Below are 25,707 nucleotides of genomic sequence, written 5' to 3'. Positions count from 1 at the left end.
ACTTCTATTAAATTTGAAAAGTTATGGAGACCATTTATTCAACATTTTCATATGATGTAATATGACCCTGTGCCAAGTTCAATTGATTTCCCAGCTTTTAGCTTATGTATGTTGAGAGGACCGGAAGTGACGGCATTGATGAATACTTATTTTTGTGAGATATTATAAACAGCCCTTTTTTTTCTCTCTTTTTTTTGCTTTTTTTTCTTCTATATTAGTTATTAGATTAGATTAGCTAGTTTTGCATTATATATATATTTTTTTCTTTCTTTTTTCTGTTTTTTTTATATATCATATATTATGAAATATTTAGACTTACCATGTTCATACATATATTTTATGGCTTATGTCTTGGTAAACTCATTTATATTGTAATTATTATGTATGTTTTTTTCATATGTAATGGAATTTGTATGTTGGTAATTTCTTTATCAATATATCATTTGTATTCTGTCCATATTACTAATAATAATAAAAAGATTTAGTAAGAAAGAAAGAGAATGAGAGGAATTATATGAAAGTATGTGAGTAATTTTTTTCAGTGTTGATTGAGCTAAATAAAGAGTGTGGGCCAACAGGCTTCATCAAAGGATGAGGTTAGAGACAAGGAAGGAAACTAATGAAGTCCTAGAAGTTAAGTTATTGAGAGAGGACATGTACATTAGGAGTGGAAAGTAGTCCACAGGGAGATAAAAGTAGGTGTACTTACGATGTAACGGGGGGGGGGGGGGTTGATTAGAAACTTCTTCAGATCTTTCAAATTATGTAACTGATTAATAAAACTGCATGCTTTAATTGACCAGCTGTATGCTAATACCTTTTAAATAAACATGTCTACTTCTTGTACATTATCTTTTGAACATTTCTTTGCTGACACTGGCTTCAAACATGCACTGTTTAACATTAATATTTAATGTCAACATAGAACTGCTTAACAGAAACCTTAGTGACAGCAAAGCTATATGGTACATGTGAAAAGGTATACAAACCATAACACATTACAAGCGACACCTCCCTTCGTGATAGGCTGAATACCCTCTAAGCATAACCTGACACAATGAGTGATGCAACATCAAGGAAATCCCCCTCTTCCCCTGAGGAACAGGCACCCTGTCTGACCACAGCCAAAGTGAGGAGGATCCTAGCCAGGATAAATCAACACAAAACTGCAGGGCTGGACAACATCCCCCAGTTGGGTGTTGAGGGATTGTGCAGCCCAGCTAACAGAGGTCTTAACGAATAGGCTTAATATCTCTTTGCAACAGTTCACTGTACCTACAGGCTTCAAGGCAGCCACCATCATTCTGTTGCCCAAGAGAGTACGGTAACCAGCCTAAACAATTACCATCCAGGGGCACTGACCTCTGAGTGCTTGGTAATGGATCGTATAAAATCCCACCTGCCAGCTATACTGGACATTTTCCAGTTTGCTTATGATTCAAACAGGTGCCTCAGCACTCCACTCCGTCCTGTCCCACCTAGAAAACAATGCCTCATAGGCCAGATTATTGTTCATCGACCTCAGCTCGACATTTAACATGGTCATTCCTCAGAGGCTGGTGGGTAAACTATCCTCGTTAGGATTTAACACCCCTCTCTGTAACTGGATCTTGGACTACTTGATCCCAATCCAATCAAGTTAGCAGCAACATCTCAAGCTCCATCGTGCTGAGCACTGATGTTCCCCAGGGTTGTGTGCTCAGCCCACTGCTCACTCACGGCTGCACTGCCAGATCCAGCTCAAATGACATCAAGTTCGCTGAGATACCACAGTAATTGGCTTCATCATCAACAACGATGAGTCGGCATACAGAGAGGAGGCAGACAGGCTTGTCACATAGTGTGAGAACAACAACCCGAGTCTCAACGTGGACAAGACAAAAGAGATGATTGGGGACTTCAGGAAGGCACAGGTCAGCCACTCTCCATTGCACATCAATGACTCTAACGTGGAGAGAATGAAGAGCACAAAGTTCCTTGGTGTGTACATAATGACTGATCTAACCTGGACCCACAAATCCTCCTCATTAGTCAAGAAGGCACAGCAATGTCTGCACTTCCTGACAAGATTAAGGTGTACAAAGCTCTCTGCCCCAATTCTAATAACTTACTAAAGGAGCACAATCAAGAGTATCCTGTCTGGCTACATCATTGTGTGGAATAGAAGCTACAAAGCATTGGACTGCAAGACCTTACAGAGCACAATAAGAAACTGCTGAAAGGATGACATGTCTCCTTCTCCACTATCTGTGACATTTACTGGGAACACATAAATCGAGGGATAGAGTTTAAGAGTCGCGAGGTAATGATGCAGCTCTATAAAACTCTGGTTAGGCCGCACTTGGAATACTGTGTCCAGTTCTGGTCGCCTCACTATAGGAAGGATGTGGAAGCATTGAAAAGGGTACTTCCTAGCGCACTCGAACCGGCTAACAAATAGCCAGCATGCCGGCATAAAGGCCAGTCCCAAAAGGGCGCCAAGTCTGCTTCACCAGCAAGGGGAAAAGCCCGCGAGCGGGACAGGACTGTGAATACGTGCCCCCTACAGCATCTGCGCCCGGGGAGGGCGGGATCAGGAAGGCTTTAAAGCGAGGCTGCGAAGTTCGAATAAAATCTTTTTGTAACTGCAGTTTACCGACTCCGTGTCTTATTTCAGCGCTGCGTGTAGCACACTGCTACACGGAGGAGATTTACCAGGATACTGCCTGGTTTAGAGAGTATGCGTTATGATCAGAGTTTAAGGGAGCTAAGGCTTTACTCTTTGGAGAGAAGGGGGATGAGAGGAGACATGATAGAGGTATGTAAGATATTAAGAGGAATAGATAGAGTGGACAGCCAGCATTTCTTCGCTAGGGCACCACTGCTCAATACAAGAGGACATGGCTTTAAGGTAAGGGCTAGGAAGTTCAAGGGGGATATTAGAGGAAGGTTTTTTACTCAGAGAGTGGTTGGTGCGTGGAATGCACTGCCTGAGTTGGTGATGGAGGCAGATATACTAGTGAAATTTAAGAGACTACTAGATAGGTATATGGAGGAACTTAAGGTGGGGGGGGGGGGGGTTATATGGGAGGCAGGGTTTAAGGGTCGGCACAACATTGTGGTCCTAAGGGCCTGTACTGTGCTGTACTATTCTATGTTCTGTGTTATATGTGAAGGGCCTGATTCATTGTTTAGGATCCCTCCCACCCATCCCATAATCTTTTTGACACACTCACTACAGTCAAGAAGGAAGTACGTAGCATCAGGAACAGGGCTGCCAGAATGGGTAACAGTTTTTTCCCTCCAGGCTGTGAGAGTAACGAATACCCTGCCACCACCAATGTCTCATCACTAGGACAGTGAGCTGTTTACTGTTTACCTGTGCTGTGCACTACATGCAGTTTGAATTATATTTTGTTAAGTACATTGTGGTAATATTTTGTTTAATGTGCTGTGTGTGATACATGTATTATGGGTGCATTGTGTTCTGGAGAAACGTTTTTGGTTATATGCATGTACATTCAAATGATAAACTTGAACTTGAATTAGCAAGAGATGGAAGATTATGCTCTTTTTAAACAAAGTTCCTTGTTAAACTCCAATGCTATTTGGAATTATCCACTTCTATTAAGATTCTACGATAGTTCAATATTTCTCTTTAAGAATATAGTTTTGTCAGCCAGAACTACATGTGAAATTAAAAAAAGACAGTACAATGAAAATTAATCCAAAAACCACAAAATATTGTTGGGCTGTGACAGGAGTTAAGAGTGAAGTAGAAAAGGTACAAAACAAGGCCAAAAAGACTTGTGAAAGACTTTGAGGGTTCAGATTAAACTGCGAATGACAAAATTTTCATTTTGAAGTAGAGATTTAATGAAGGACTTTTCTGCACTAAACTTGAATGTATATGCAGGAGAAGTAGCATGAAAATATGTAAGAGAATCAAGCACTCAGGAATAAATTAATGCCTATTAATAAAATAAAGCAATAAATTAAGGTTACAAATGGACTGAAACTGGATTTGGAGTTGAAGGGGTTTGGAGAGGGGGATTCATAATTACATTTCATGCTTACAAAGCGTTCATCTGCATCGCAAGGATCAGCTAGTTTGAGAAAGTCCAAACTCAAAACCTTGTGGTTCCTTAATATTTAAAGGAATATTAGGTATTACAACTGGAATTAATTTGATTCAGGTTGCTTCAGAGCTGTTGTTGGAAGTGTCAGTTCTAAGCACAGAAGTAAGTTACAGAAAAAAAATGTAAAAATAATTAGGAAAACATGAGGTTAAAGTAGAAACTGGAATTTCCTAACAAATTTTAAGGTAAGAACAATTCTAAAAATTAAACATAAAAACATAGAACAGTACAGCACAGGAACAGGGGACCAATGGCCCATAATATTAAGATGAAATAATTAGTCATTAAACGCCCAACTAAACTCATTCCTTCTCCCTGTACAATATTCATATCCTTCCATTCCTTGTATGTTCATGTACCTATCTAAGAGTCTCTTTTCAACATGATATTTTTTTGGATCCGAATGGTAGATTTTTGTTAATTATGGGTTTACTTTGTAATAAAAAGGTTGCTTTGGTTAATGTTTATGCTCCAAATGTGGATTGTCCTGACTTTTTTAAGTCCTTATTTACCTCTTTACCCAATCTAAATGAATATAAGTTAATAATGGGTGGTGACTTTAATTGCTGTTTAAATCCTTTGATCGATAAATCTTTATCTATTCAGACTTTACCTAATAAGTCGGCCACTTGTATTAACTCTTTTTTGACTGACACTGGAGTTTTTGATGCTTGGAGATTTCGGCATCCTAATGACAGAGTTTTCTTTTTTCTCACATGTTTATCACTCTTATTCGAGAATTGATTATTTTTTTGTAGACTCTTGTTTTATTCCATTGGTAATCGGTTGTAACTATGATATTATAGCTATCTCTGATCATGCTCCATTATTACTTTCTATGAAATTTACGGATACAGCTTATAATGCCAGACAATGGCGATTTGACTCTACCTTATTGCAAGACTCGGACTTTATAAAATTTATGAAGGAGCAGATCGACTTCTTCTTTTCAACTAATTCTGCAGATGATATCGCCTGCGGAACACTTTGGGACACTTTTAAAGCGTATATACGTGGACAGATTATTTCTTATTCTGTTGGTTTGAGAAAACGTACTAAGATGGAAACTCTTTTATTGGTTGATAAAATTAAAGAGACTGATAAGAAATATTCGATTGCTCCTAGTAAGGAGCTTTAAAAACAAAGGGTTGAACTTCAAATGGAACATAGTTTATTACTTACATCCTCGATTGAAAATCAATTAATGAAAACTAAATCTGATTTTTATATACATAGTGATAAATCTGGTAAACTGTTAGCTAGTCAATTGAAGAATGCTTTGGTTAAACGTCAAATCACTAAGATTTGTCAGCAGAATGGGAATTTGACAGTTAATCATGATGAGATAAATAAGGCATTTCAAGAGTCTCTTGGACGCATCTATTGTATTGGCCTTCACCACTATTTCTGACAATGTCCATCATTCCCTGCATTAAAAAAAACTTGGCCTACTCATCATCTTTAAACTTACACCCTCTCACCTTAAATACATGCCTCTGTCATTAGACATTTTAACCTTGGAAGAAAGGTAATGGCTGTCTACTCTATCGATGCCTATTGTAAAAATGTAAACCACCCACCTTTGCTGCTCCAGGGAAAGCAACCCAAGTTTGTTGAACCTCTCCTTTAACATGTCTTCTAATCCAGCCAGCGACTGTGGTGGAGACGGATACGATAGCGTCTTTTAAGGGACTCCTGGACAGGTACGTGGAGCTCAGAATGAGGGTTATAGGTAACCCTAGGTAATTTCTAAGGTAAGAACATGTTCAGCACAGCTTTGTGGGCTGAAGGGCCTGTATTGTGCTGTGGGTTTTTTGTGTATCATCCTGGTAAACATCTGCACTCACCCCAAAGCCTCAGCATCTTTCCTATAATGTTGCTGTTGTTCTTCTCTGAGCCTAGTAGTGCATTGGGTGGTAACCTTGCCATTTTTGTTTTAGTATTTGCCTGTTTTTTATGAGGCCAAATTGCTAGCTTGGTGCTCAACCCAGCACAGACAGAAAGCAGGCAAGAAGCCAGTTGGATTTGAACCCCAGACCACTCACTTGAAGTCTGGTGCAAATGTCTCTACATCACCAGTTGGCTTTCCTATAATGGAGTTACCAGAAATGAATACAATACTCCATTTGTGACCTAACTAGAGTTTTATAAGCTGCAATATAACTTGCTGACTCTTGAACTCAATTCCCTGACAAATAAAGGCAAGTGTTCCATATGCCTTATCAACTTGCGTAGCCACTTTCAGGGAACGATAGACTCCAAGCTCCCTCTGCCTATCAACACGGTAAAGGGTATTGCCATTAACAGTATATTGTCTCTCTACATTTGATCTCCCAAGGTGTAACACTTCACACTGAGCCACATTAAACTCCACCTACCATATCTATGTCCCGCTTGATGGCCGGACTCCATAGCAAAGGTTCCTGAGTTTGAATCCAAGTCGGGCTGAGTGTTGAACTAGCAACTCGGCCTCGTAAAAACAGGAATAGCTTGCTATGTAAACACCGTCATGCCCTGATAACTTCTCTGCCGAGTTGAGGGCTATTCTTCTTCTTCTACCATTTCTATGCCATATTTGCAACTGATATCCTACTGACTCCTTTCTCAGTCTTCTACACTATCCACAACTCATCCAATCTTCCTATCTTCTGTAAACTTACTAATTTACCCAGCTACAATTTCATCCAAGTCATTTATATATTACGACAAGACAGCAGAGGCTCCAGAGTGGATTGCTGCAAATCATCTCTAGTCTCACACCTCTAGCCAGAATAAGTTACACTGGCCACTACCCTCTGTCTCTTTGGGCAAGCCACTTTACCGTGATCCCTGCATTTTAATCTGAATGAGCCTCCCATGAAGGATCTTCTCAAATGCCTAAGATCCATGTAAACAACAAGCACAGCTCTACCCTCCATCACTCACCTTCATCATTTCCTTAAAGAAATTCAAACAAATTAGTAAGATGTTACTTGTCCTGCACTAAGCCACGCTAATTCCCTAATTAGATCATGGTTTTCTAAATGCTAATTGTAATATATAGTAATTTTTATGTACTGGCCTGGTATGGAAACACCAATGCCTTTGAACAGAAAATCCTACAAAAGGTAGTGGATTCGGCCCAGTACATCATGGGTAAAGCTCTCCTAATCATTGAGCACATCTATGTGAAACACTTTTGTAGGAAAGCAGCATCCATCATCAGAAACAAAGAAAATCTGCAGATGCTAGAAATCCAAGCAACACACACAAAATGCTGGAGGAACTCAGCAAGCAGGCAGCATCTATGGATAAGAGCAACATTTTGGATCCTGCCCTTCAGCAGGTCTGGAGGAAAAACGATGAGTAGATTTAAAAGGTGTGGGCTGGGGGAAGGGGAGGGAGAAACACAAGATGATAAGTGAAACTGGGAGGAGGAACGGGTGAAGTAAAGAGCTGGGAAGTTAATTGGTGAAAGAGCTACAGGGCTGGAGAAGAGGGAAACATAATATGAGAAGACAGAAGGCCATGGAGGAAAGAAAGGGGGGGGGGGGGGAGAGCACCAGCGGGTGGCAATGGGCAGGTAAGATAAGGTGAGAGGGAAAAGGGGATGGATAATGCTGGGGGGAGGAGGATCATTGGAAATTCGAGAAATTGATGCTCATGCCATCAAGTTGAAGGCTACCCAGATGGTGGTGTTCCCTCAACCTGAGTGTGGTCTCATCGCGACAGTAGAGCAAGCCATGGATTGACATATTGCAATGGGAATGGGAAGTGGAATTAAAATGGGCAGCCACTGGGAGATCCTGCTTCTTCTGGCAGATGGAGCATAGATGCTCAGCATAGCGGTCTCACCAATATACACAGGAGGCCACATGGGAAGCACTGGACACAGTATATGACCCCAACAGACTCACAGGTGAAGTTGTCTCACCTGGAAGGACTGTTTGGGGCCCTGAATGGTAGTGAGGAAAGAGGTATAGGGGCATGTGTAGTACATGTTCTGCTTGCAAGGATAAGTGCCAGGAAGACAAATGGACAAGGGAGTCAAGTAGGGAGAAATCCCTGTGGAAAGCAGAAAGTGGGGAGGGAAAGATGTGCTGCTTAGTGGTGGCATCCCATTGGAGATGGTGGAAGTTTTGGAGAATTATGTGCTGGATGTGGAGGCTGGTGGGGTGGTAGGTGAGGACAAGAGGAACCCTATCCCAGGGAGGGTGGCAGGAGGATGAGGGAGAGCAGACGTGTGTCATCAGAGATCCCCACCACCCAGGTCATGCTCTCTTCTCATTGCTGCCATCAGGTAGAAGGTACAAGAGCCTCAGGACTCACACCACCAGGTTCAAGAACAGTTTCTACCCCTCAACCATTCAGCTCTTGAATAAAAGTAGACAACTACACTCACTTGTTCTGTCAGTGAACTGTTCCCACTTCGTGAAGCATGCTCCTCAAGACTTTGCTTAAACTAATAAAGGGTTTAGTATTTTATGTACTCCTGAAACAAGTCTTTGCTGGATTGTGATTCGTGATACAAACGTAGATTGGTTTAGTACATTTCTCGTACATCTCACTATTTAAAATATTTAAGTTTGGTGTCATTACATGCAGAACTGAAGATGCTATCATTTATCCTGTCTTCAAATTCAGCTCATTTGGTCTCCCCACAAAATTTGAACTTTCCATCCTGGGCAACATCCTGGTAAATCTCCTCCATATCTCCCCAGTTCATTCACATCCATTTGGTAAAGTGGTAATTAAAACTGCACACAAATGGCTAGCTATGGTCTAAACAAAGTTTTATATTGTTTTATATTCATATTGTTTTATTCTATACCCCAGTAAATGAAGACCAACAACTTACCTGCCTTCTTTACTACCTTACCTACATGAGAATCTATGGAGTCATATATCAAATTCCCTCACTACTCCCAAAGGCCCTGCCATGGATGATATATCCTTATTGGGCCATACAAAATGCATAACTTGCCCTTATCAAGATTAAGTTTCATCTGCCTTCACTCTAGCAAACTTTACAGCTGGCCAGTTTTTGTTCGTCAACCGAAGACAATCCTTTGATTATCAACACCAGTAGCACTTTTTGTGTCATCAATAAACTTGCTAATTGCACATATTGATGAAACCCTGATGTCAATGCTGGGCTATGAAGCTCAGCTGGTAAAGAGTGAGCCAAAGTTTCAGCATGCCAGGTTCCAGAGTCTGCAGCAGCCAAAGACGAAATTGTACTGACCATCAAGTAGCTAATTATTCTGATCCATTTAACAGCACTTTATCTAAAGCCTTACTTTGTCATGGCAGTGCAAGTGCTCAATTGAATACTACCTAAGTGTTGTGTGTGTCTTTGCCTCGACCTTCCCCTCAATCAGTGCATTTCAGTTTCCAACTATCCTCTGAGTGAAAAAGTTCTTCCTCAGATTCCTTCTAAGTGTCAGCTTAGAATGTTGCAGCTATATTGGTGAGGCCACACTAAGGGCATATTCTGATGAATTTTTACTCAGCTTTCTAAGCTTAGATGCTTTCAAAGTTATTTATCAAAAGTTAATTATCAAAATATATACATGTCTCCATATACAGCCCTGAGATTCATTTTCTTCTGGGTATTCACAGTTTTTCCCTACTGCGGTCACTTTGCTGAACAGTTAACTGCCGGCTAACTATTACTTGGATTGCACTACCTGTATGTATAATCTATATTTTCATTTATATTTATCATTATTATTGTTATGAGCAGAGAGACAACATCTGCCGGAAGTAAATTCCTTGTATGTGCACAGGTCCTTGGCAATTAAAGTCTGATTCTGATTCTGATACAAAGAAACACAATAGGACCAATGAAAAATGCACACAAGACAAACTGCAAATACACAGAAGATAATAATTGAAGAGTTCCTGAAAGTGAGTCCATTGTTTGTGGGAAAAAATCCTTACTATCTACCCTTCTGCCTTTCATAATTTTATTTAACTCAATTGTTTTTTATGTACTTCTGTATTGAAAATGTTTCAAGCTAACGTACAGAGGGGGATGAGATTGTGATTACACAGGCAAAAACAAGCAATAGTATTATTAGTAATAATGCCTTTGACTGTGAATTAACTTAATTCACTAGTTTTGAACTGAAGAAAGACGTGTTAAACAGGAGGAACAAACTGGCATTCCTGTTGTGAGGCTTCTTCAGATTTTAATTGAGACCAAATTACTCTGTCTGCTGCCAGCATGCAATTATTTTCTTGGAGACGTGTTATTCTGCCAGAAGAGAAAGGATGCTTTTCCCTGCGTGCCTTTGCCCACTACAGACATCAAAATTATAAATCTTGCTTCTCTAAACAGCCCTGGATTTAACAGGATAGGGAAAAAAATCTACCTCTGCAACTATTAGAAGCTTAAAAACTTGTCTTCCTGTATGTAATATTAGTGTTCACCTCAGGGACAACTTGCTGTAAAGCAGTGGTTCCCAACCTTCTTTTGGCCATGCCCCACCTAATCACCTCTAAAATCCTGATGCCCCCTGTGGTGATATATAATTCTTATTATTCAAAAAGTGAACTCCTATTCACCTGGAGGAAGCCTAAAAGACCATTAACTTGGTTTAAACAAGCTTCCAAAGAACATGGCATTCATGAAAGAGAAAAATAAAAGAACCAAAGGACTGTTAAAGTTCTGAGGAAGAAATTACTAAGAAATTGTAAAAAAAAAGAACATTAAGTGATATTAAAATAGTAATAATAATAAATAAATAAAACAATGCCAATTCGTTTCTACAGCATACAAAGACAGATACACCGTTTAAAAGAGATGACGCAATGTGCACACCTTCACACCACCAAGAACCGAAAGCTACTGCAAAAAGCAGCTTTGGCGCGACCTCGTATGAGTTTCTTACGCATTTGGACTTGTTCATTCGTTCCTTCCTACATCAGTCAATACATTAATTTAATTATGAAAGCCATTTGATGGTTGTAATGATGGTGATACACTATATATACAGTACATCCGCAATTACACATGTACATACACACAAGTATTTTTATGTATGTATACTGTATATACACATATGTATTAACTCGCACACACACTCATACTCACACAGACTTACTAGAAAAAATTCACTGTTAATAACTCATTCTCGAATTGCCCCCCCTTAAAAATCAAATTACCCCCCTGTGGGGCGTACACCCCACGTTGGGAACCACTGCTGTAAAGCATTGTAATTCAAGACTGTCATCTCAGGTAAATGACAAAAGCAGTGGGTTTAACCATAATGACCTGGTCATCACTTATCCTACATCAGAAGACAGATCGCCCGGTTGCTGTCACATTGTTGAATAAGGCAGCATGCTATGCACAGACTGGCTGCTTTGTTCTCCTCTATTACAATATTGGCAATTCTGCAATAGTGGAAAACAAATTAAACTGCAGAAAATGGAAAATGAACCAAAAGCAGAAATGCTGGAAGAACTCAGCCAGTCAGGGACTCTCAATTCTGAAGGAAGAGTTGCTGGCTTGAAACATTCATTGTTTTATCTTTTAATAGATGCTGTTTATCTGGGCAAGTCTTTCCAGCATTTGTTTTTGCTACAAAAATGTCTTAAGGGCTGCAATGACTGCAAAAGGCCACACTGTAAAGTGCAATTTGTTAGTCCCATTGTCAGATTTCCCAAACTTTCCTCACTGGAAGACTATGTTCTGTGCAGATTGGAAATAACATCTCCAGTTCATTGACAATGAACACTGGTGCACCTCAAAAATGTGTGCTTAGCCCACTGTTCTACTCTCTCTACATCCACAACCATGTGGCTAGGTACAGCTCAAATGCCAGCTATTAATTTGTTGACTACGCAACTATTGTTGGCAGAATTTCAGATGATGACTAGAAGGCATACAGGAGGGAGAGAGGTCAGCTGGTTAAGTGGTGTTGCAGCAACAACCTTGTACTCAATGTCAGTAAGACCAAAGAATTGACTGTGGACTTTGGAAAGGGTAAGACAGGGTCCTCATTGGCAGATCAGAAGTGAAAAGGAATTTCATGTTCCTGGGTGTTAACATCTCTGAGGATTTATCCTGGGCCCAACATACTGATGCAGTTACAAAGAAGGCACAAAAGCTGATATATTTCATTAGGAGCTTGACAAGATTTGGTATGTTATCAAAGATACTTGAAAATGTCTACAGGTGTACTGTGGAGAGCTTTCTAACTGATTGCATCACCGTCTGGTATGGAGGGGGGGCACTGCACAGGATTGAAGTAAGCTGCAGAAAGCTGTACACTTGGTCATCTCCATCATGGGCACTAGCCTCCCCAGCATCCAGGATATCCAAGGAGTGATGCCCCTTAAAGGTGACATTCATGATTAAAGACCCCTGTCATCCAGGACATGCCCTCTTCTCATGCTACCAGTAGGGAAGAGGTACAAGACTCTGAAGACACACACTCAATGATTCTGGAACAACTTCTTGCCCTCCACCATCAGATTTTTGAATGGACATTGAACACAACCTCACTTATTTTCTCTTTTTGCACATCTCATTAAATTTAACTTTAAAAATAAATATATGTATAAACACTTCTAACCATAATTTACAGTTTTTATTATGTATTGCAATGTACTGCTGCCACACAGCAAAAATTTCACAACATATGCCAGTGATATTAAACCTTATTCTGATTTTATTTTAAAATATGGTGCCGAGTTTGGTTTGAAAATCTTTCCTTTGGTTTGCACTCTCCCCAAGCACATTAAAGGTTTGTCCCTTGTGTTTATTTTTTCTTCGTATTGTGGCGACCCACTTTCAGCGCAGGTGAACTGGCTCACAAATAGCCCACGCGCAGGCAGAGACTTTGGTAATGCACCTCTGATGTCATTTCCACGGGAACTAGGGATTAAAAGCCAGCACTGTGAAGTTTGAATAAACTAGTCTCGAAACGACTTACCAACTGCATTTCGTTGTTTCTAGCTCTGTACGTAGTACATTGCTACATTGGTGACCCCGACGGTCCAAATGGGATTTGGACTAAAGACTCTTCATCTGTTCACGCAGTTTCGCTAAAACTGCCGACTTTTTGGATGCTGCAACCACGCGTGTGGTTTAGCCAAGCAGAAGCCCAGTTCCAGATTCAGCAGATATCTTCTGATTCCAAGCGTTACTATTACGTGGTGAGCTCCCTTGACCAGGAGACAGCCGCCCAGGTTGAGGATTTCATAGTCACCCCCGGAAGAAGGCAAATGTGAAACGTTCAAAGCGCTGCTCATTGGCACCTTTGGTCTCTCACGGCGTGAGCGAGGTGCCCGCCTGCTGCACCTGGACGGTTTGGGAGACAGGCCGCCATCAGCATTAATGAACGAGATGCTGGCCCTGGCTGACGGACACAAGCCCTGCCTCATGTTTGAACAAGCGTTCCTGGTGCAACTGCCCGAGGACATACATCTGCTGCTGGCCGACGCAGATTTCAGTGACCCCCAGAAGATGGCGGCCTGGGCAGACGTGCTGTGGAAAGCTGAGGGAGAGCTTACCAAGATTAGATTACCGAGCCACGTGCCCCACAGCAGACCACACCTGGCCCAGCAAGGGGGCGCACACAACACAGAGGCAGGAATGAGGAGGCCAGTGAACAGTGGTGTTTCTACCACCAGCGGTGGGGCACAGAAGCCTGCCATTGTCGCCCGCCCTGCAAGGGCCAGGGCCAGCTGCCACTGGCTATGGCGGCTGGCCACCAGGACAGCCTCTTCTACGTCTGGGACAAACAGTCGGGACGCCGCTTCTTGGTTGGCACCAGAGCGGCAATCAGCGTCTTACCCCCGATGGGGTACGACACCGCAACAGGAAGCCAGGACCCATCCTGAGGGCCGCAAACGGCAGCACGATACGAACCTAGGGCACCCGCACAGTGCACCTGCAGTTAAGCGCCAGCCGGTTCACGTGGGACTTCACACTGGCCGCCGTAGCCCAACCACTCCTGGGGGCAGACTTCTTGTGAGCTCACAGCCTGCTGGTCAACTTGCAAGGGAAAAGACTGGTATATGCCGAGACTTTCCAGACTTCTCCCTGGGTGAAGCCAAGTTGCCAGCCCCATACCTGGACTCCATCACACTGTCTGACAACGAATTCACCAGAATCCTGGCAGACTTTCCATCGATTCTGGCACCGCGATTCATGGCAGCCATGCCCAGACACTGAGTACAGCACCACATCCCGACCCAGGGACCACCCCTCCACACCCGCGCACGAAGGTTCCCGCCGGAAAAGCTCCACCTGGCGAAGGAGGAGTTCAAGAGGATGGAGGAATTGGGGATCGTATGGAGGTCCAACAGCCCATGGGCCTCCCCCCTGCTCATGTTGCCCAAAGCAGCCGGGGGCTGGAGATCATGCGGCGACTACCGCAGACTGAACGAGGCTACAACTCTAGACCGCTACCCCGTGCCGCACATACAAGACATTGCAGCAAACCTTCACGGGGCAAGAATCTTTTCCAAAGTAGACCTCGTCCAGGGGTACCATCAAATCTCAGTGCACCCTGAAGACATCCCCAAAACAGCACTCAAAACCCCTTTCAGCCTGTTCGAATTCCTCCGAATGCCATTCGGCCTGAAGAATGCCACACAGACGTTCCAGCGGCTAATGGATGCGGTAGGACGTGACCTGGACTTTGCGTTCATCTATTTGGACGACATCCTCATAGCCAGCAGTAGTCGTCAGGAGCATCTGTCCCACCTCCACCAGCTCTACTCCCGCCTGAATGATTTCGGCCTCACGATCAACCCAGCCAAATGCCAGTTTGGTCTCAATACCATCGACTTCCTGGGCCACAGGATTACCAAAGACGGGGCAACACCTCTGCCCGCCAAGGTAGACGTGATCCGCCACTTTGCCAGGCTCAACACAGTCAAAGGCCTGCAGGAGTTCGTTGGCATGGTGAACTTCTACCACTGTTTCCTCCCCTCAGCAGCCCGAGTCATGCGCCCTTTGTACACCCTGATGTCAGGTAAAGGCAAGGACATTACTTGGGGCGATGAGGCTACGGCCACTTTCGTTAAAGCCAAGGAAGCCTTGGCAGATGCTGCGATGCTGGTGCACCCCAGAACCAACGTTCCGACTGCACCATCGGTGGATGCATCCGACACTGCAGTCAGTGGGGTGCTGGAGCAGCTAATCGAGGGGCGCTGACAACCCCTGGCATTCTTCAGCAAGCACCTACTACCACCCGAAGTCAAGTACAGTGCCTGGGAACTGGGAGCTGTTGGCACTGTATCTGGCGATCCGGCATTTCAGGTTCTTCTTAGAAGGCAGGCCGTTCACCATGTTCACGAACCACAAACCGCTGACCTTCGCGTTCACGAAGGTGTCTGATCCCTGGTCGGCTCGCCAGCAGCGACATCTGTCCTACATCTCCGAGTACACGACAGACATCCAGCATGTCTCGGGAAAGGACAACATCATGGCGGATGCACTCTCCAGACCAGCTGTCCAGGCCCTGTCCCTGGGGGTAGACAATATAGCACTGGCGGAGGCGCAGCAGGCAGACGACAAGATGCCCAGCTACAGGACCACAGTCTCGGGTTTGCAGCTGCAGGACTTCCTCGTAGGCCCAGGTGAGAAGACCCTCCTGTGCGACGCGGCTACCGGCCAACCTCGCCCTATTGTCCCGGCAGCCTGGCGGCATCGAGTTTTCAACTCCATACACGGTTTGGCGCACCCATCTATCAGGACAACCATCCGGCTGGTCTCCAGCAAGTTCACGTAGCATGGACTTCGCAAACAGGTCAGCAAATGGGCCAGAATGTGCACGCAGTGCCAAGCAGCCAAGTGCAGCGGCATTCTAAAGCCCCGCCGCAGCAGTTCGAACCCACTTGCTGGAGGTTCGACCACATTCATGTGGATATCGTGGGGCCCCTACCAGTGTCACGAGGAGCGCAGTACCTCCTAACTATGGTAGACTGGTTCACGAGGTGGCCAGAGGCAGTCCCGCTCACCAACACATCTGCCGATTTCTGCGCCCAAGTGCTGATTGCAACCTGGGTAGCATGCTTCAGGGTACGAGCCCACATTACCTCCGACAGAGGCGCCCAGTTCACCTCCACCCTGTGGTCGGCTGTGGCCAGCCTGTTGGGAACGCAGGTACACCACGCAACTGCCTACCACCCACAGTCGAATGGACTAGTGGAACGCTTCCACCGTCACTTGAAGCCGGCTCTCATGGCCCGCCTGAGAGAACCTAACTGGGTGGACGAGCTTCCCTGGGACCTGCTTGGACTGCGCACAACGGCCAAAGAGGATCTGCAAACTTCGTCAGCCAAGTTGGTGTACGGCGCACCCCTGGTCATCCCAGGAGAGTTCATACCAGCCCCAAGGGGGCAAGAGGAAGAACCTGCAGCAGTCTTAGACAGACTACGCAAAAGGCTCGGCAACCTGGCCTCCATACCGACTTCACAGCATGGACAGACCCTGACCTACGTGCCCAAAGACCTGCAGAACTGTAAGTTTGCATTTGTACGAAGGGGTGCACACCAGGCACCGCTACAGCGGCCGTATGAGGGGCCATTCAAGGTGATCAGGAACAATGGGTCCACGTACATTCTGGACATTGGGGTGAAAGAGGAGGTTTTCACGGTGGACCGACTCAAACCAGCCCATGTGGACTTGGTGCAGCTGGTCGAGGTTCAGGCACCACGGTGCAGAGGCAGACGGCCAAACAGAGACTGTTCCAGACTGTGGACATTGGGGGGGCGTATCGCCAGTTCTGGGGGGGGGGGGGGGGTGGTTATGTGGCATTTCTTTCTTTGCCGGTGAACCGGCTCACAAATAGCCCTTGCGCGGGGAGAGACTTTGGTAATGCAGCTCTGACGTCATTTCCGCCTGGAGAGGGCGGGAACTAAAGATTAAAAGCCAGCGCCGCCAAGTTTGAATAAACTAGTCTCGAAACGACTTACCGACTGCGTGTCGTCGTTTCTAGCTCTGTATGTATCGCTACAGTATATCAAGTGTTAGAAACAAGTGGTGATATAGAGCTTAAGAAGGATAAAGTTTTCAATTTTCACATCAGTTTGAAGCCACCTCAGATAAGTTTTTCTCTACATGATCTCCAAGATCAAAGTTACCTTTTCAAAACCAATTGTCAGGATTGTATTTAAAGTGATAATGTTCTGAGGATTGTCAATAAGTGCTGTAACACTTTTTGTACTCTCTGCAATGCTCTGAAGCCAGCCATAAAGTTTACTTTCTTTTACTTGTATCCAGGCCTTTAATCTTAGAGTGAGACCCATGCCTCACTGTAACTTTAAAGTCTAATTATTCTTGTAATGCTGGAAATGTGACACCACTTTGGCCAGATTTTCATTCAATGCTAGAATACAAAAACTTCAGTCACAATCAAATCCAGAGTAATACTGAACTGCCAGCTTCAGTCTGGGCATAGCAACAACACTACCCACTGGCCCATAGCTGATGCTATGTGGACGTCACATCTACAGACTATAAGGGTCTTATCTTCAGTACATAACCTTTGCTTTATATTAACAATGATCTTAAATTGAACAAATGCATAGGAACAGAGCATCCTTTTAAACTATGCACATTTTACCATTATCCTAACATACTGCATCTCATATCTAGGACATAAAAATGGAATATATCTAAGCCAGTTGACAGATTTGCTTCCACATGTTCCTGTTCTAGATATGCTGTTTTCTATCATTTATAAATCATCTCCTTTAGTAGTCTCTTTAGATCAAGGATGGCATGCTCCGATTGAGAGAGAGACGCTGATCTGTTACATGTTATATGGAACATCACTGGCCACCTTACTAAGTGTTGTTAAAATTATAAAAGGGCTTGAAAGCACAGTCATAAAAGTGCAGTTTCCACTCGTGTGGGGAGTGCAGTGTTAAATTATTAAAGAGAAAACATTCACCGATAAATCTAGAAGGGAATATTTACATGTAGAAACATGGAAGTATAAAGCAGAGATCTACTTAAGAGGAAATCAAATCAGCACGTGCAACAGAATGAATCAAAAAAATCTGCTAAAGATTTTAGATATGTGAAGGATGCACGTTAGGAATTAAAGAAATTAAAAATATCAGCATGTTGATCCAAATCACTGATGGCTGATTTTAGACTGTCTATAAAACATAATGTCAAATGTCTTTACTCACTTAGGCTGACCTACTTTAAAGTCTTACTTTCTGACACAGATTCATTCTAGTTATAAAATATGTTTCTGTTCAGGCTTGCCTGAACTGTTGCTTTCTGCCTCATTTCTAATAACAAAATCAGTTCTATCAGGTGCGAAGAAGCTATCTGATGACACACTGAAATAACAACTAGGAACCATAGGAACCATGAATCAATCGGAAGAAACATCTGGACATTGCACCTTACCTGTTATCACCACCGCTTCACATGTGAGCAAATGTTCAGAAGTCTAAAAAGGGAAACTCAAAGCTCAACATCATGGGCACAAGGAAATTAAGAAAATAAAACTATCCTCATAATTTTGAAACAATGTAAACACACCAACAGCCATTTAAAACAAAAACTTATAAACAGGAACTAGTGTAATATTTTTCAAAGATTTTAATTACAAGCATGAAGTGATTAAACAACATGTCTTGGTGACCACCTTTTGTGATGATTACTTTCTGGAACTACAGACTTACCATAGTTTGAAAACAAGAGTGGAGCTGTGTTAGGAAATGGGGCTTCTCCATCAGGGCAAGGACTCTCTTTTCAATCATGGTACATTCAACATCATCATCCTGAATGACCACATCTTTCTTTAAAATCTTGATGGCGTAAAGCTCATTTGTTCCCTTCCTCTCTGACAGCATGACCTGTAGAAGATAATTGAATGCCTTAAGGAACTGTGAACCATACAAAGGCCACTGATCTTGGCTATCCTTTTAATTTTGCTAATAGTGGGGAGGGAGGGTGTGCACTTTGAGACAAAAGTAGTTAAGGGTTTTGGCACCTAATATTTTGTTCTTCCAGATCAAGTATAGGCACAATAAAAAGTGCACTTTCATTGTCCCTGTCTCAAATATTTCTATAAGGCCAAATGGAAATCGCTCAAGGAAGTACCAATGTTCTAGGTGATACAATCAGTCTTTAGCTTTAACCAGCCAACAGTTCTTCTGAGCTTTTACTGAGTCGATTAGATGCTTAGGCACCTTGCTAATGTATATTCATAGGGAAATAATTCCATCATATTCCATTAAATACATATTGGCTAGACCCTAAACTCTGAACCTCTCTCCAAGTCATTAAAACCTTCCTCCATGCTTGATCCTAAGTTTTTTCTGATGTTATTCCTGCAAAATGTTGAACCTTCTTACTCTGTTAATATCGTAACAAATGTAAAATATACTAAGCGCGGCAACTTCCTCAAGGACCTGGTAAGACTTCCATTGTGGGCTAAAATTCTTCCCCTTAATATCCTCAGAAACCAGTATCATCCCCTCTGAAATGATTTTCCCCGATGCGTTTTTACAAACCTTGCCGAAACTTCCTTTGCCCAACACCATTAAGAAGTGGAAGTCTGATATATTCACATGGTCCAAATTATTTGATGGCGAACTTGCTTTCTTTTCAATCACCTTTTTACCAGCTGGTCCAAGTTTGGCTTTCTATTGGGAACATAAAGGAAAAATATAGCTTTAATATCGCTGGCTGGTCAAATACTATTCGTAGTCCTTGCACTGAAGTAAATACATGAATGGATTCTGACAATTCAAGCAATGGGTTCATATATCACCACACTGCACATGGAACCCTACCTTCTCCCGGGGTATTGTTGTACAGAATAGCTAAAAGATCAAGTAGGATGTCATTGTGATACCTGTTTTCTTTCGTTTGATGGCTTCTTTCCCAGTAATACTGAAAGCTCCAAACTGTGCTGAAAATGCAAGATATAAGGCTCTACAATACCTTTAAGTACATGAGCCCAAAAGATCAGATCAATAGGCTGCTGTACTTTAGAGACCATCACTGCTGAGCCTGAACCTGCCTTTTGTTAGTACCATGGAGATACTTGGAATGTGGAGGTTAGTAAAAACAGATGGGCAGCAGGAACCCTGCGTGCTTCCCCACATTTGAAACACGGGATGTTGAAGCCAATTCTGGAGGAAGTACTGCAGTGTTAGCTGGAGATCAACTTATCATCACAGACCTGAATGTTGATCTGCACAGCTTATGAGACACAGATTAATATTTCTTCAAACACTTGAACTGGAGGTTCCTCTCACATCACAGAGAAAACCCAATCTTGTGCAGTTGAAAACAGGTTGAATCTACAGCAGAGCAATACTACATCCTTTTTCAGGTTTTAGTGCCCAACAAGAGATACAATTACTGACTTTCCGGCAGGATTTTTGTCATATAAGAAACATAGTTATTGCATAAAACTCTACAAAATGCCATTAACAATAATACAATGCCCAATATTCACTGTAAAAGTATAGTTCTGATCTTCATAAATGATAGTTATTTTGATGTCTCATAGTCTGAAAGAAGCTATAAGTTGTTCATGAAGCAGAAACGTTCTTTTGGAACTAGAACAGTATTGCTTGTATTCTGCAAGGTCACAGCTGCACAGCTAAGTGTTGGTTGCTGCGTGATTGTGCAGATCAAAACAACCGCATACACAGTAAAACCATGCAATTTTTGAAAAAAATTCAATCTTTATGTGACTTTAGGGTGTTACAGTAGACTGTTAGGATGTCGTATAATGCTGCTCTAATAATATCTAAAAAGTAGGAGTGCTGAGCTTATGAGTTTTAATCAGTTTAAATTGTTTATTATGTGTTTGAAAGAACAGTATATTAATGTAATTACAAGGTTTAAATTAACTGCAAGAAAAAAAACATTTTATAAAATGATATTTAAATACCCTTTAAAATCAAAGTTTCCTTTAGCCCGGAATGAAGGTTTCAGTGTTTACAACACAAACTGGGTCGAGGTCAGACCCTGTCATTGAAAAAGAATAACCTCCAAAACTAGCAAACTTTCCTGCAAGAATGTTAGTACCGCTCCAGTTCAGGTGTAAACAGTCCCATCAGAACAGATCCCACCTTCCCTGGAACACAACCCAATTATCTAAAAACCTGAAGCCCTCCCTCCTGCACCATCCTCTCAGCCATGTATTAATCTGTATAATCCTTCTGTTCCTTGCCTCACTCGCACGTGGCACAGGTAGCAATCCCAAGATTGTTACCTTGGAGGTCCTGCCCTTCAGCTTCGCACCTAACTCCCTGAATTCCCTATTCAGGACCCCCTCACTCATCCTACCCACGTCATTGGTCCCTACATGGACCACGACATCTGGATTCTTGCCCTTCCTCTCGAGAATAACCTGCACCCAATCTGAGATGTCTCGGACCCCAGCACTGGGGAAGCAACATGCCATCCAAATCTCCCGATGTTCCCCACAAATTCTCCTATCCGCCCCCCTGACTATAGAATCCCCTATCAATACTGCTCTCTTCTCTTCCCTCCTCCCCTTCCTGGTCGAGAGTCCAACCTCAGTGCCAGAGACAGGACCGCTGCAGCTTGTTCCTGGTAGGTCATCCCCACCAACAGTATCCAAAACGGTGTACTTATTTTTGATGTAATACTCCAACTGCCCCTGCACAACATTAAATGGTCTTTCCTACTCTCCTTGTTCTATTCATATGTTCACATTTATTTAAGTTTGATTATTGACGTTTACACATGTGACCATTCTGCTAATTACTGATTGCTCATGGATGTTTTGCACTGTTATCTTGTAAATTGCTGCTTGCTAGTGTGTTGTCTGTTATGGTATTGTATTGTTTAAGAGAGACGTAAAAGGTCACTTTTTTACACAACAGGTAGGAATGCCTGGAGTGAACTACCACAGGAAGTGGTTGAGGCAGTGTTTAAGAGGCACTTGGATAGGTACATGGAGGGGAAGGTCTTGGAGGGTTATGGGCTGAAAACGGGCAACTGCAACTAGCAGGGAGATGCTGTGATTGATATAGACCAGTAGGGCTGAAGGGCCTTCTTCTGTGCTGTATTACTCCGTGACTCTATGGCACTTCCATTCTTGCAATTGATTTCTCCTAACCGCCTCACAAACAAGATCATTCGACCAGCAGTGATGAAGATCCCACTCTAAATTGCATCCAACTTATACGATCATCACTCTAAATCCCAGGCCCTAAATCTCCTTAAGGCTGATCCTTCCTTCCCAAACTAGCTACTTACCTACCCTGACAATGTCCTGATCTTCGGTTTCTAAACACTGCTTCTAACCCTAATGTTCCTTCTTTAAGTCATATCTGAAAGTTTTTCAGTCTCTTACTTACCCTGATGACACAACCTGAGACCCTGATGTCCATCAAATTCCACTAAGCCCTGACATACAGTGTCGGTCTCAGATGATGCACTTTCCAAAATAGAAGAATACAACGCAGCAGAGGGTCCACGAACAAGAGATTCAATGGCTCTCCACTGTAACAATAGAATTTATAGTCTGACAGATCTCAGAGCTCAACTGGGTTAACGAAAAATAGCAGTTCCTATGTCAATTCAAATTCTATAGCTGCCAGACGATCGTTCTGAATGTCTAATATTTAAATTCTAGTCTGAGCAATGTGTCATATCTACAACAAATTCCCTTGTGTTGCAATGAACTTCTCATTCAATCTGCCACCTTTTGAAATTACCAAAGAGTGCACTAGAACAGTGACTTTTGTTTTAAATGTTGATGCAAAACCAGAAGATAGATATGCTGCAGCTAGAGCATAAGGTCAAAGAGCTTCCAACCAAGGTTCTTCAGAAACCAGAATGTTTGCAACTTTACAAGCTCTGCTTCTGAACTATCATGTTCTCAATTCCTGTACACGGTCATTGTGGTATAGACATCATGCATGTGAAGGAAAAATTTAATAGCAGAGGACACTGAATTAGTGGTCTCAGACATATCACAAAAGGTTAAGTTATTAGATTAGTTTGGAGTGGTCAGAGGAGGAGGAATTTGAGGTAACACTTATTTTCCAACCATTGACATGCCAGTGGAAGGGTGTGTAGAATGTGAATCTTTTTGTCCAGAGCAGCCAGCTATCAAGAGTGCAGTGAGGAACTGCTAACATTTCAAGTGTTTTGGAAAGTGGGCTGTTAAATCACACAGCTGCAGAGTTAGCAATGTTGACCTTGTGTTCCAGCAAGTTCCCAAAGATGTGCACACTTTGGTTGAAGTGAACAGGACTTGGTAGGACATATTCAACAGACGTAATAATGAAGAACTAAACTCTATTCTCCAACCTGAAGATAGAGGTATGGTTAGGGAGTATCACGCGCAGGTTGGCAGCTGCAGAAGCAATGCATCAAAAGCACATAATAGACAGCAGCAGGAACAGACCTTGGGGCTTCTCAATCAGAACTAATCTATTACCTCACATATCTTTCAAAGCCTTTCATATCCAAAATCCATCAGACCTGTCCTGAATATACCCAGTGATCAAACATTCTCAGTCCTCTTGAGTAGGGAATTCCTAACAAAAAATTCTCATCCTGAATAGCCAACTCTTGTTCTGAGATGGTGGCCCTCATTTTTAAATACCCCAGCAAAGGAAAACATCATCCTGATCTCAAATAAAAATAAAGTGTTGGAAATACTCAGTAAGTCAGTCATCATCTGTGGAGGGAGAAAATGAGTTATCATTACATCTCAATTAACTTACTTCTACTCTGCCAATCCCCATTGGATTTCGTTATGTTTAATTAAATCATCTGTCATCCTTCTAAATACAAGAGACCTATTGTGCTCAGATTTGACCCATTTATCTTCATTGAGCAATCTCCTAATTCTGAGAATTAATCTGGTGAATGTTTGCTCCGTTCCCTTTATCTCACCCATCTGCTTCCTTGGGTAGGAAGACCAGAGCAGATACACAATACAGCAGTACAGTATTGCAAGTGCGTTCTCACCAGGGTTCTAATTACAATAAGACATTTTTGCTGTTTTGCTTAGAGGTTCCCATACAAGAAAGGCCAGCTACAGTTTGGCTTCTTGATGCCTTGCTGTATTTGAACATCAATAGGACAAGTTGTGATTCACTGTGTGCTATTAATGTAAAGGTCTTGGTACAGACAAACCTATTTGAATTGATTATTTTCCTATATTAACTAATTTTTATTCAAGGATATAATACAAACATTCTATTATCATTCCTGAATTTTAGAAATTCAGTTTGCCATTTATCTTGTGTTCCCACGCTGCCCTCTGGTGGTAGACTACTGTCATGTGGATTGTCATCACCTGTAGTTAGCTGAAGGGCACAGATGCCACATGACATTGGTAGATTATGCTCGGGAGAAGTTCATGAAATATCAGACAATTGCAAGGACAACACAGAGTGGTTAGACTGCAATGCCACCTTCAGTATGTGTTTTATTACAGATGCACAATGCTCCTTAACTCAATCTAAGAGGTCAAAATTAAACCCTGGCATAGTGCAGTGTCAAATAATTCCAATAACAGCGCCACCACTTTGAATCAGTTTCTTGCCTCTATATTCTTAAGGTTAAGGTTCAGTCTAACTGGCACATCAGTGTACCAGTTCGGAAGTTCTCTGAGATGGCTTCACTTCTTCAGCCTCAGACTTTGTGCGCACTTTTTCCTTAATTGCCTCTCAAAGTCCAACCATACATCCCCATTGTGAGAGGTGGAAATGGGTAAGGCTGGCCGACAGGCTCTGGTGAAGCTGTGTAACCCAATCCCTTGTACAGTAAATACAACATATTACAGAAACATGAATGAACTCCAACTGGAGGGTGGGGGAATAGGGGTTGGGGTTCTAACATTTAACTGTCATTCATTCTTTGAGGAACTCCTCTGTTTTCGTGGATGTTTGCAAAGAAAAAAAATAATGTATACATTTCTCTGACACTAAATGTACCTATTGACTTCAGAGGACAATGGAGATGGGAGGTCATCTGGAGTCTATGCTCCACTGGGAGCTAAGGGCCCAAATAAGTAAGTACATTTTCCCCACTTCAGCGTGAGCTTACATTACTTTGCTAAGTTTCCACTTGGTGGAATTCTCTCCTGAAATCTTTGTGTCTCTCCCCTTCTTTAAGATGCTGTCTATATCTATCTTCTATGTGGCAAGTTGTCAAGCTTTGTTCAATGTTCCCACTTGTGAAGTATCCTGGGACATTTCACTATATTGAGGACACTTTATTAATGCAAGTTGACAGAGGTCTGGGTCTTTGGGAAGATATTGAACTAAACATATTTGCCTGTTCACTCGAGAACTAGTGACAGCATATTGCAACAGCAAATAATACCATTGTCCTTGTCCACCTCAATTCCTCAACTGAGAAACAGTTTAATTGTCTGCTCTTCTGTTTACAAGACCTCGATGGGATGAGATTTATTACCATGATTGTCTACATAACAGAAGTAATTGCGTGTCAGAAGAAATTTAGTGGCTGTGAAGTACTTTGATTATTGAGGATGTGGTTGGGGATAATAATATCCATGTTGTTTATTTTCACTCTGAGTGCTGACAGGTTTAAAGGCATGGAGAACAGGAAGACTGTGGGTCTACAGTAGGTTCAAGACTCCTGCAAATGGTA

The 25,707-nt window shown here is 42.5% G+C and overlaps 1 protein-coding gene across 1 annotated transcript in view; it reads right to left on the bottom strand.

Moving 5' to 3' along the window:
* LOC132379924 (protein kinase C alpha type) overlaps positions 1-25,707 on the bottom strand; it is a 350,679-nt gene that overhangs the window by 56,629 nt on the left and 268,343 nt on the right. The window contains exons 9-10 of the mRNA XM_059948280.1: positions 19,599-19,730; positions 18,765-18,938 (exon numbers count right to left, since the gene is read on the bottom strand). Of these exons, the coding sequence (XP_059804263.1) occupies positions 18,765-18,938; positions 19,599-19,730 (306 nt within the window). The remainder of the gene's footprint in view (positions 1-18,764; positions 18,939-19,598; positions 19,731-25,707) is intronic.

Source organism: Hypanus sabinus, chromosome 23 (genome assembly GCF_030144855.1).
Source record: "Hypanus sabinus isolate sHypSab1 chromosome 23, sHypSab1.hap1, whole genome shotgun sequence".
NCBI classification, from domain to species: domain Eukaryota; kingdom Metazoa; phylum Chordata; class Chondrichthyes; order Myliobatiformes; family Dasyatidae; genus Hypanus; species Hypanus sabinus.
Note: the sequence above shows the minus strand (reverse complement) of the source record. Positions and strands in the feature narration are given on the sequence as shown.